General features: G+C 43.2%; 1 protein-coding gene across 1 annotated transcript in view; it reads right to left on the reverse strand.

The window, feature by feature from the left end:
• Window positions 1-218: 218 nt before the first annotated feature.
• The window catches only part of TUBGCP3 (tubulin gamma complex associated protein 3), a 94,179-nt gene continuing 81,894 nt past the window's right edge, over window positions 219-12,503 (reverse strand). The window contains exons 20-22 of the mRNA XM_010360087.2: window positions 11,985-12,125; window positions 4,420-4,536; window positions 219-1,364 (exon numbers count right to left, since the gene is read on the reverse strand). Coding sequence (XP_010358389.1) covers window positions 1,206-1,364; window positions 4,420-4,536; window positions 11,985-12,125 — 417 coding nt within the window. The 3' untranslated portion in view covers window positions 219-1,205. The remainder of the gene's footprint in view (window positions 1,365-4,419; window positions 4,537-11,984; window positions 12,126-12,503) is intronic.

A 12,503-nucleotide genomic window follows, 5' to 3' on the forward strand; every position in this document is an offset into this window, starting at 1 on the left:
CACACCTAAAGGAGTCAGAGGTGGATTCAGGTAACTAAAGCTCCTGAGGCCTGAGTGATGGCATTGCCTTTGCTTCTACGCTGAAAGTCATGCAAAGTCTAATTTCCTGGTTTCGTTGATTAAATAATTCATATGCTGTAGTATATTAAATCAAATCCTATCAACCCTCAAATCCAGCAAGTAAACTGTCCCTTCCTAACTATTCAAGAAATAACGAATGCCTCTGAAAGATAATTGCTTTTAATTTTCTAAATTTTCACTTATGCAACATAAAGGCAGATTTATGTGACCTGATAATGACATTTTTACAAAAAACAATCCCCCCCACCCCAACATCTTGGTCAGTAGTATATAAATATTTACAATGAAAAAATAGGCAAGGAAAAAGGAAATCTTCATTATCCATGTCGATTTCTTTCCAATGCTTATCAGGAACTTTGAAAATAAAATACTCCATTAACTTTTTCTCATCATTCCTATGTACACGCTGCTTTAGCTGATGCATTCACGGTATTTGGGTTGCACTGTGTAAGAGTATTTTTGTTCTCTATCACTCCTACTTTTTTCTATACTATTTTAAAAATCTGAAATAGTAAATTAAATATAAAAATGTAAACTCTGGAAGGAGAGAAAATAAGAATAAATATGTGTAAAGGTAATGCATTAAGATACAAAGGATCTCACAGAGGCTAATATTTTACAACACTCAAAAAAAATAAAATGCTCTATATATGTTCTTAGTTGGGACATTTTGTTTCAATTTAATTTTTGGTTATGTTAACAAAAATTACCTCTAAAGAGGATGTTAAAAAAATAGTAATGACGTTACCATCTTAACTAATGAATATGCTATCACCCTAATTTTTTCTAAAAGAAATGGATTTTTTAAAGTGACAAATATAAAGTATAACATAGAAAGCTTAAGAAGCCTCAGCAAATGGTGGTATCTTTTAGCGATGAAGACTTTTAGAGACAAATGTGAACAGGGCAGCCAGCCTACTTGACTTAGTGATTTACAAATGCATTCGACTCCGACGTGAGAACCACGACGTGGCTTCTCCCGCACGCCGCTCCACTGAAACATGGCGCACTCGTGGGCGGAAGGGCAGGACACCTGCCGCATGCAGGTCCTGGAGGATGTCGATGGTTTCGTGTCTAGCAGTGCAATGAACATCATCTGCAGCTCCCTGCGAGGACCGCAAGCTTCATGTGTGGGAGCTGCGCCGCCCCCTGGTACCCAGAGACACGCGGAGCCTGGGCTCCCTGGCTTTGTAATGCTCATTGAAATCCAGCCTGAAGCTAAGAAACCGAAGACTTTCATCAGAGCTGGTTGTCAGTAACACCAAAAACTGCTGCACAATACCCTGAAAAGAAGCAAAAGGAGTAAAATATTGTTTCAGAAAAGAACGACCCACAAATGTATTCCCCAGACCTTAATCCCCTTTGGGTTGGGTCTGTTTTTCCTTCCAGATCAACAGGGCCTTAGTAAATGCCCACCAGGGCAGGTGTCCAGGGAGCGAGAGCTGCTGGGACCCTGGAGTGCAGATGGCCAGTGCACCTGCATTAGGAACAGGCGCCCTTTCACAAGGACAAATTAGTGAAGAATACATTTTATTTGAAAACAACTAACCAATAGGTTTTTTCACTTTGTTCTTAAGTTCCACAAGAATAAGCAAAACAGCAAAGTAACAGATGTTAGAACATTCTATTCTTTTTATTTTGAATGCAGAACTCAGTGCCACAGAGTTCATCTTTCACATGACTCACAAAAGAGGATTTCGTCCTAGAGCCCTCACTGGAGAACAAATTGAGAGCATCGGTCGGGTCTGTGGGTCTAGCTGCTGTACGTGAGGCTGCAGCCGCCCTCTTCATGGGCACTGGTGTCACTACCATCCTGTTACTGAAGGGCGTTTGTAAAGATGTGACAGAAGTTTCCCCTAACTCTGATAAGACGAAAGGACTGGCTGCTTCTATTTCAGGCTGAAAGACTTGCGTACTGAGTACAGGCCCATGCCTGCCCAGTGCCGGAGCCTGCTCCATGCCACCGGGTGCTGATCTGTTCACGGGAGCTACTGGCCTGGAAAGGCCTCATCTGCAGAGAAAAGTCACTGAGGCACCGTGCCCTCACCAAGCCCCACCCAAGTCTTCACCAGCTATCGCTGCCCCTTCCCAGCTTCTGGTCAGAAACACGAATGCCAAAGCTCACAGGCAGGTCTGGGCACAGGCTCTGGTGTGTTGATAAAGTAACTTCACCTCTGATCAGGCAAATACTTTGTGTGTGTGTGCGCACGAGTGCATATATGTGTGTGTGTATCACTGCCTTTTTAGGTGAGGGGAGAAGAACACTCCTAAAGGGAGAAGAATACGCCTAAGAAGTTATATTGCCCAAATGACTTCCTATTTTGTGATGATGTGATGAAATCGAAATACAACGATCTGTGAAACCGACTAAAAGGAAATCTAAGAATATTTCTTCACAGGTTTGAGACTGGATGTTCTTTCCCAGTCAATGGCAGTAACACCCTGCTGTCTCCGGCACCACCACAGAGAGCAGAGACAGACTTCTGCTGTTACAGAAAAGAATCTTCTTTGTAAATCATTACCATTCAGATTTAAGACTGTAATTTGAGTAAAATTGGGATTACAGTAATTAAAATTACTTTTTAAAAATGTATTAACTCCCTCAGGGAAATGTGGAACCATGAACAAGAACATCGTTGTCTCTCTCAGAAATAAGCACAGACAAATCTTCACAATTCCACACTGCTCCCTTGTAGCCACACAAAGGATTTGTCCATCTGATGTTAGTGAGTTGTGTGGACCTAACCACTAGGTGTCCATGTTTAAGAAACAGGAATACATACTGCACAAATAACATGAGTTCAAGAAGGCATCGTGTCCAAACACCATTCAATAGGGACGCCTGTGCACACAACATGACTGCCAGTCACTACCCCTTTTATGAACTTCAACAAGAATGCAAAAAGTAGGCCAAGGTCAGAGTAAGACCACTTGTAAAAGCGACAACGTTCCTCCTTAGTTACTTTGAAGAAAAATGAATATTTAAAAAGTATGAGGGCCGGGCATGGTGACTCACGCCTGTAATCCCAGCACTTTGGGAGGCTGAGGCAGGTGGATCACTTGAGGTCAGGAGTTCAAGACCAGTCTGGCCAACATAGTGAAACCCTGTTCTCTACTAAAAATATAACAATTAGCCGGGTGTGGTGGTGCATGCTTGTAATCCCAGCTACTCAGGAGGCTGAGGCAGTAGAATCGTTTGAACCCACGAGGTGAGGGTTGCAGTGAGCCAAGATCACACCACTGCACTGCAGCCTGGGTGACAGAGCGAGACTTGATCTCAAAAAAAAAAAAAAAGGTATGAGGACCTGGGAAACAAACTAGATGCCCACAGAACAGAGCGAGTGAGTCTCACTTTCAATTCTGAACCACATGAAGGCACCAGCACACAAACCCACGATGTTGGAGGGCTACAGGATTGATGCTCCACGATTACTGATCAGCGACTAAACACAAATATTTTTCATGAAATCTTTTCATCTCTACTTCTAAGATCACACTGAGAAATGGAAGAAATGAGAAACTGGACCCATACATGGAGGCAAAAGCAGAGGTACAGACGTGCAGAGCAGCCGTCCCTAGCCTTCTGGGGTCTATACAATGTCTGCTGGCTGGCCGGCCCCTCACCCAGGCTGGGCAGCTGCCTCAGGGATGGTCCCCACTGGGAGTCACTGAAAAGCCCAAGTGAAGGCTGCAGAGATGCCTGCAGGTCCCCACAGTCCCACCACAGGGGAGCACAGAGGCCACCCCCGAGTCCCCACACCCACCACGGGGGAGCACAGGAGCTAGCCCTGGGTCCCCACATCCCACCACATGGAAGCGCAGGGGCCACCCCAGGTCCCCACACCCACCACGGGGGAGCGCAGGAGCTACCCCTGGGTCCCCATATCCCACCACAGGGAAGTGCCAGGGCCACCCCCGGGGCCCCATACCCAGCACAGAGGAGTGCAGGGGCCACCCCCGGGTCCCCACACCCACCACGGGGGAGCACAGGAGCTACCCCTGGGTCCCCATATCCCACCACAGGGAAGTGCCGGGGCCACCCCCGGGGCCCCATACCCAGCACAAAGGAGTGCAGGGGCCACCCCCGGGTCCCCACACCCACCACGGGGGAGCACAGGGGCCACCCTTTGCCAGGGTGCTCACTGGCGGCACACTGGCAATGCCCGGAGCCCAGGTATACCTGAGTCCCCCAGAGGGTCACAGGGTCCACCATGGGTGCTACTCAAACCTACACAAGTGCCAGACTGACAGGGCTGACTCAGCTCTCGTCACTGTGAAAGCAAGTGTCAGGAACAGAACATGGGTAGAGGGGTGTGAAGAGCCACTCCTCATACACACCTGGTAGAAATGGGTCAATATTCGCAACTGTGAGCACATTTTCGGTATAGATTCTTTAAATTCTCCAATCCTCTTATTTTCCTCCTCTTCCTCTGCTGCCGTCACTCCCCACTGGCCCTGGAGAATCAAAAGTACCAAATATAAGTAAAATCACGATGGAAAACAGGTTACAGAGTAGGGCTGAAAACAGGTATGTGAGGAGCGGGAGGTGTCTGCTTTTTATGCCTGTCTGTACTGTTCAACACTTTCACAGTAATTTTCTGATGCCAGACTGCTCTCCAGCTTACTTTTTCCAGTTAACAATGTATCTTGAAAATATTTCATATGAACACATTTGGGCACAGAGAACTGCCTCTGTTGTTTTTAATATCACATTGTATAACATGTAACAATGTATATAATTCATCTCATTTAGTGTGATAAACAGCCTTCTATCCTTCCCTCATGCTGTACACGCTTTTATACAACAAAGACAGTATGTGTGAAAGTGGAACCAGCTGGCTCAAAGTGTCTGCACCCTTTAAACTAGTATCTTGACTTTAATGAGAATGCTTCTAGTTCCCTAACCATGATGTATTTTTCAGTACTGGAGATATACCCATTTATTTCTATTTTTAAGATCATTTTCAATCAATGATGAATTTGACTAAATGTCTTCTCAGATAGCATATATAGGAATTTTTTTTTTTTTTTTTTTTTGAGGTGGAGTTTCGCTCTCCCAGGCTAGAATGCAATGGCGCGACCTCGGCTCACTGCAACCTCAGCCTCCTGGGTTCAAGTGATTCTTCTGCCTCAGCCTCCCGAGTAGCTGGGATTATAGGCATGAACCACCATGCGCGGCTAATTTTGTATTTTTAGTACAGACAAGGTTTCACCATGTTGACCAGGCTTGTCTCGAACTCCTGACCTCAGGTGATCTGCCCGCCTCGGCCTCCCAAAGTGCAGGGATTACAGGCAGGAGCCACCGCTCCCAGCCATGATTTAATTCGCTTGTCAAATATGGTGAATTATACTACTGGATTTTCCAAACCTACGCATTCCTGAAATAAATCCCAGTCTTCATAAATTATGCTTTTAAATTCTGCTAGCCACTTTTCAATTCTATTTTATGTGAAATTTGTCCATCAATATTTATAACCCAGATTTGTTTTTTCTCAGATAGGGCATCAGCCTCGTGATGCTTCCTACACAAGCTAGAAACTCTCCTTTTCTGACTTGAAACAATTCACAGAGCACAAAGCTGACCACTGGTGCGCTTGGGAGGCTTTCTCAGAACGGCTGACCTGATGCTTTTTGGCGGGAGCCCTTCGATGGCTCTGTTTCTTCTTTAGTATTTGTTCTGCTTACAATCTCCCTTCTCTCATGGGGCCAATTTCAGAAACCTATGGAAAATCATTTCCTTCAAGTAGATTTTTTCCACAGAGCTGAGCAAAAGAGTATGTTCTTTTCACTTGTTTTGTAAGTTTGTGCCTTCTCCTCCCACAACCTCTCAGATTCCTTCATGGCCAATTTCCCTCCACTCCTTGGCCCCCAAAAAGGCCCAGCTCTTGGACTTTATTAACTTGTTTTCTGATTCACTAATTTTCACTTTCATCTTTACTAATTATGTCCTTTGGCTTTTTCTTTAGGTTTCATTCCTGCTTTTCCAACTTTTTGAGTGGGATGTTTATTTACTTTCATTCTCTCCAATTTATTAATATAGGCAGTTATGAATTTTCATATTTTCTTATTTATGTGCATTTTATTTTCATAGTCTGTAAGAAACTGATTATTCATCTAATATCCATGTGTTTTGACCCATTTCTCCTTGTTTGCTGGTGGTTTTCTAAGTGAGTACTGATACGGCGTGACCTGGGCCTTGCAGGAAGCCTGCTCTGCGTGGTCCTCACTGTGCCCTGCTCCTCCCATCACTCCAACGCGCCCTTCCTGCCATGTTTACTGTTTTGTGCTCTGAACCACAACCTGCTTTCCTTCGAAGAATTTAATTTGCTTTATATGCCTTGTTCATGTCCACTGTTTTCTTTATAAACTATCTATCACTCTGTTCTACACCAGAACTTCCCAATTTGTCTTCTTCCCCCCTCCCGCCTTTTTGTGGAAAACGGGCAACGCCCAGGCAGGTCTCCAACTCCTGGGCTCAAGCTATCCTCCCACCTCTGCCTCTCTAAGAGCTGGGATTACAGGCGTGAGTCACCGCGCCCGGCCAGAACTTCCCAATTTGTAGGTCTGCCCAGATAATGACCTTCCGCCCTCAGCTACAAGCCATCCAGCACCGCCCCCGGGGCATCAAGCAAACACCATCTCTACTGAGCAGCTTTTTCTTTCACTATGTGGGTTGAACCCAAGTCCCCTGATTGACGTGACATACATGTGCTCTTAGTTCTGTCTTCATATTTATACTACGCTTTCCAGTTTGAGGGTGGTAATCTTCTACCATATCACCTATATTTCTTCTAATAGCCAGGCAGTGACACTGTGTCCCAGTGGTTACCTTTTTACCTATACTTCATAAAACATACCATCTTTTTCTTCAGATGATATCAATATTCTAATCTGGGCAATAATAATTATTGTCCTCCTTCCTTTTGCCATCTGATTTTAGAAAACATTCTATTCATATCTCTAACATCTTTTAACATATGTATACCTGTTTTACTTCATTTATGAGCTTTAAACAGTATCTTTTGATGCTTGGTTACAAAAGATAAAGAAATAACAGTATTTACACTACTTCCCATCTTTTCCTCACCAACTTCTTTTATTTCTTTAAACAAATTTTTGAAATATACTATTTTACTGTAGTATAACACAAATAAAAAAGTGTAAACACTCATACGTGAACAGCTTAATAAGTTATCACAAGATGAATATGCCCAGGTCACCCCTATGCAGATGCAGAGCAAGGGCAACTCAGCACCCAGATGTTCCTGTGGCCCCTTCCAATCACCACCTCTCCTCCCGGAGAAGCCCTGGCTATGGGAACGGGGCCTGGTGTGCCTGAGAGGCCCCAGCTATGGGAACGGGGCCTGGTGTGCCTGAGACGCCCTGGCTGTGGGAATGGAGCCTGGTGTGCCTGAGACGCACTTCTGTTGGGCACTACACCTAGGAGAGAGAATGCTGGGTCAGAGTAGTCCTGAGTTCAGCACTGGTCACTGCCTAACAGTATTGCAAAGTGGTTATTCCACTTTATCCAGAACCAGCAGCAGAAGAGTTGTCTCACATCCTGACCAACATTTGTTGGTGTATGCCTTTAAAATTTTAACATTAAACATCTAAACTTAGTAGAGTAAAACAGTATATTTTGAGCTGTTTAAAATTAGCCAATGCTGCCTAATTAGGCCCAGGCCCCATGGCTCTCAGCGCCACATGCCACAGAGTAAAGTCTACCTGTGGGCTTCTGGACCTTACCCTGCTCCACTTACTTGTCTTTCCTTGAGCCCACACCACTCTTTTAACTATGGTGATCTTATTCTATAACTTAAGGACATACATGTACTCGACTATAAACTTACGTCCACGGTGGCTGGACTAATTCACGTTCCCTCAGCAGTGTGCGAGGGTTCCCTTTTCTTCACATCCTCGTCAGCATTTGTTCTTGCCTGACTTTTGGATAAAAGCCATTTTAACTGGGGTGAGATGACAGCACACTGTAGTTTTGATCTGCATGTCTCCGATAATCCATGATGCTGAGCACCTTTTCAGATGCCTGTTTGCCATTTGCATGTCTTCTTTCGAGAAATGTCCTTTCAGATCCTTTGCCCATTTTTTAACTGAATTACTAGTTTTTTTCCAGTTAAGCTGTTTGAGCTCCTTATATATTCTGGTTATCAATCCCTCGCCAATGGGTAGTTTGCAGATATTTTCTCCCGTTCTCTGGGCTGCCTCTTCACTTTGTTGATTGCTTCCTTTGGGTGCAGAAGCTTGTTAACTTGTTGTGACCCCATGTGTCCATTTTTGCCATTGCTCATAGAGTATTACTCAAGACATCTTTGCCCAGACCAATGTCCTAGTTTCCCCCAATGTTTGCCTTTAGTAGTTCCATAATGTGAGGTCTTAGATTTAAGTCTTTAATCCATTTCGATCTGATTTTTGTACATGGGAAGACACAGGGGTCTAGTTTCATTCTACACAACCACAGACTTTTGTAACAACAACAAAATGCCAGCTTTCTTTCCTTCTCTCTGTACTTGCTCTCAGCTCGCAGCCCTGGCTGGGAGCATCAGTGCAGGAGTGTGTGTGTCTCATCCAGGGATGTGCTTCCAATATTTCACCCCAAGTATGATGTTTTATTATAAGATTATTCATGCAAACCTTTTTATTGGGTTTTACTTGATATTAAATGATTTTCTCCATCTATTGAGATGATCATATGATTTTTCCCCTTTAGTTTATAAACATGAATTACAATAATTTCATTAGAATGATAACAGGGAGGGTTCTATGCTTGGAATAAGCTGAAACTTGTAACACATTATCGTTTTGATCTACCAGTGTGATAATACTGTGGATTTCGCAATCCTTGTTTACAATACTAGGACACAGACAGCAACAAAACCAAACTCCCCAGATGCTCTGTTGTGGCATCAGGTTACTATCTTAGATAACTATATTCAATTCTGTTTGATAAGTAAAAGCAATCCCTACAAATTAAAAGCCAAAATTAAACCACTTAACCCAGCCGTGCAGTGAGTTGGTGGAAGACCTTTATGGGAGCAGAATAATTTCAAGGACATTACCACGTGGAATTTGAACGCTTCTATTCAGTGGAAAAAATTTCGGTAAAAAATTTTTAAAAATTATTAGAATAATAGAAGAAATATTTTTTCCCTCAAAAAAAAAACTGCAAAAAAAGTAAAACTATTTTCAAAACTATACGGTTTCCATATCGGTGGCAGCATCGGGATTCTCATTCTGAGACAGTCACACGTATGGGTGTGTGCACGGATGCATTATCATAAGACGGCAAATAATTAAGTATCATCATGTTAGAAACCAAGGTTTTCAACATTGAAGATACCTTGATAAAAAATGAAAGTAAAAGTCCTTTAATCCTACATTTGTATTGTAAAATCACTATAAATTGATATTTATAGTGTGTGAGAAGAAAAGTGGAAAGAAACAGAAGCGCCATGAGGAGGAGGAGAAGGACCCTTTGGAGTCCCCCACCCAACGGCAGCACAAGGAGGACATGGCGGCACCAGGGGGTGCAGCCGGCGGGCGCCGCTTCGGTCCCAGCACACACCCGGGCCTCTGTCCCCTTTCCAGGAGGCGACTTGCATGATCTCTTCAGAACTTTCAGGGGACCTCAGGTTGAAATGATGGCTTTGAATATCATCTTGCCTTTTGAACTTAACTAACTTCTCGGATACGGTTTTAGCTTTTGTGTCTCTTCCTGTATCCTTAAGGAAGTCTGAATGGAATATCCTGAATCAGCATGGACGTGGCCTGTTCATCTGTCCCACTCACTGTGACAGCTAAGTGCCCAAGAGAACCTTCCACTCCCACATGGCCGGCGGATGTGCTATTAGCACAGGATTAAAATCCGAAGAACTGATTTTGGTCGATTTTTAGACAGTTTAGTAATTCTCTAGAATGGAAGCTTCTCTGGGGCACACGGGCAGTTTTACAAATGGCAGTGGCCAGCATGCACTGAACGCCTACTAAATAAGCGTCATATATCATCACACACAGGTAAGTGACCCTGTGAGGTCATATTCCTTATCACCCATTTTACAGATAAGGAAACGACATCTCAGGGAGGTGAGCCACCCAAAGGCACAAAGTCAGGAAGTTACAGAGTTAGGCAGAATCGTGAGTACGTCTGACTTTAAGTTATCCACAGGGTTGCCTGGACGGGGTCCAGGAGCTTCTGTGTGCCAACTCGACAACACTTCAGAATTACCGAAATCCGCTCTGAATAATGAGAGCCCTCAGCGATACAAATGTTTCCAAAATACACCAAAGAAATAACTTGTGCTCCCCGTGGAGCACTCTCTAAGCTACATGTGGTCCTCTAACACAGGCTTTAAGGAAAACAATACTCAAAAGTAAAACTAACCGAACTGTACTGACTGAATCATGTCTTTGACAATCCCATGAGTTAGTACCGTCATATGACATTAAAGACAGACACATGCCGAGAAATGCATCGCTGGGTGGTTTTGTCCCTGTGTGAACATCACTGAGTGCCTTACACAAACCTCAGCGGTGCAGCCGCCGACACCCTGGCTATATGGCACAGCTTATGCTCCCAGGCTGCAAACCTGGGCAGCGTGTGACTGTACTAAACACTGTAGGCAACTGTAACACAATGGTAAGTATTTGTGTAGCTAACATATCTAAACGTAGAAAAGGTACAGTGAAAACACGGCATTATAATTTTATGGGACCACTGTCATATATGCAGTCTGTCATTGACCAAAATGTTGTATGGCACATGACTGTATCTTGAAAAAGTAAAAGATTATACAGATCATAGAAAATAAAAGAAATCCCATAAACAGCCAAACTTGCTTAATAAATCTGAAAATAACTGTTTAAGTACAGAAATTTGGTTCATGTACACATACATGTACACACACACATATATGCATGTACCTGTAAACACACACACATGCAATGCACACACACACATACATATATACCTATACATATTATATATACACATATACTTACATTACAGGTATATAAACATACATACACAGTCTCCAACTTAAGATTGTGTGACTTAAGGTTTTTTTTACTTTAACAATGGGTTTATCAGGGTACAGGTTGAGTATCCTTTATCTGAAATGCCTGGGACCAGAAGTATTTTGAATTTCAGATTTTGCAGTATTTGCATATACACAATGAGATGTCTTGGAGAGGGGACGCAAGTCTACACATGAAATTCATTCGTGCTTCATACACACCTTAAATACATAGTAGCCTGAAGGTAAACTTATATATTTTTTATAATTTTCTGCAGGAAACAAAGTTTGTGTACAATAAGCCATCAGAAAGCAAAGGAGTCAGGTGTGTAATTTCCCACTTGTGACATCATGTCAGAGATGAAAAAGTTTCAGGTTTAGGAGCTTTTCATATTTCAGATTAGGGATGCTCCATCTGTATTAAATGCACTTTCAATGTAGAAGGTGCTTATTGGGACATAAGCCTGCTGTAAGTTCAGGAGCATCTGTAGATGCACACGTTTACAAAATGCAGCATGGTGCATGATCCACAAGCTTCAAACACCAGAGTGATGCACAGTGGAGGCGGCTGTGGAGACTCCGACAGGTGACGTCGGCATTGTGGCACTTAGTAACGAAAACAGGCAGGAGACTTGTGATTCTCATCAATGTTGCTGTTTTTATTTATTTTGTGAAACAGGATGATGATGACAGTGAGGGTGGCCCCTCTCTCTTTACAACTGTCAGTGATTTCTCAGGACTTCAAACGCAGTATAGGCACATCTCAACCTGTCTGACAATTTTGGCAAGTAAGTTATTTGTTGGCATTTGTGATTATCGTGTGTGGCAAGGAGTTCATTATTCAAATAGATAAATTCACAAGTGTAAAGACCATACCTCAATTTCACGCTGTTTCTTTTTCTCTTCAAACTGTAATCGTCTCTGCAATTCTTCCAGAGCAGCTCTGTATATGGCATCTTGAGCATTCTGAAGTTCAATAATTTGATCAAACACAGCTCTAAGTTGATTTAAGAGTGCCTGAAAGAGATGACAATGTTTCATGAATAGAGCCTCAACAAGCTAAGTTTCTTAAAACATTGATATTTAGTGAAAAGATATAAAAGATATCAACTAAAATTCCCAAAGTGTTCATTAGCTGTTCATTCATTCCCTCACCACACATATCCTGAACCCTCCTGCCGAGCAGTGCTGCGCTGGGCACCAGCAAAACATGCACCACCTGCACCTGTAACAAGAGCAACTGTGACTGCCCGAGTCCCAGGGTGGGCCAGGAGCTCTCTGCAAATCATCTCCAATCCTCACAAGTTTACAAAAATGAAGTTCTGACCAAATTTCAAAGCTAGATAGCAGGTAGTAATAAGTAAAACTATTCCAAGACTTAAAAACGAATAGGAG

This window comes from Rhinopithecus roxellana, chromosome 18, assembly GCF_007565055.1.
Source record: "Rhinopithecus roxellana isolate Shanxi Qingling chromosome 18, ASM756505v1, whole genome shotgun sequence".
Classification (NCBI taxonomy): domain Eukaryota; kingdom Metazoa; phylum Chordata; class Mammalia; order Primates; family Cercopithecidae; genus Rhinopithecus; species Rhinopithecus roxellana.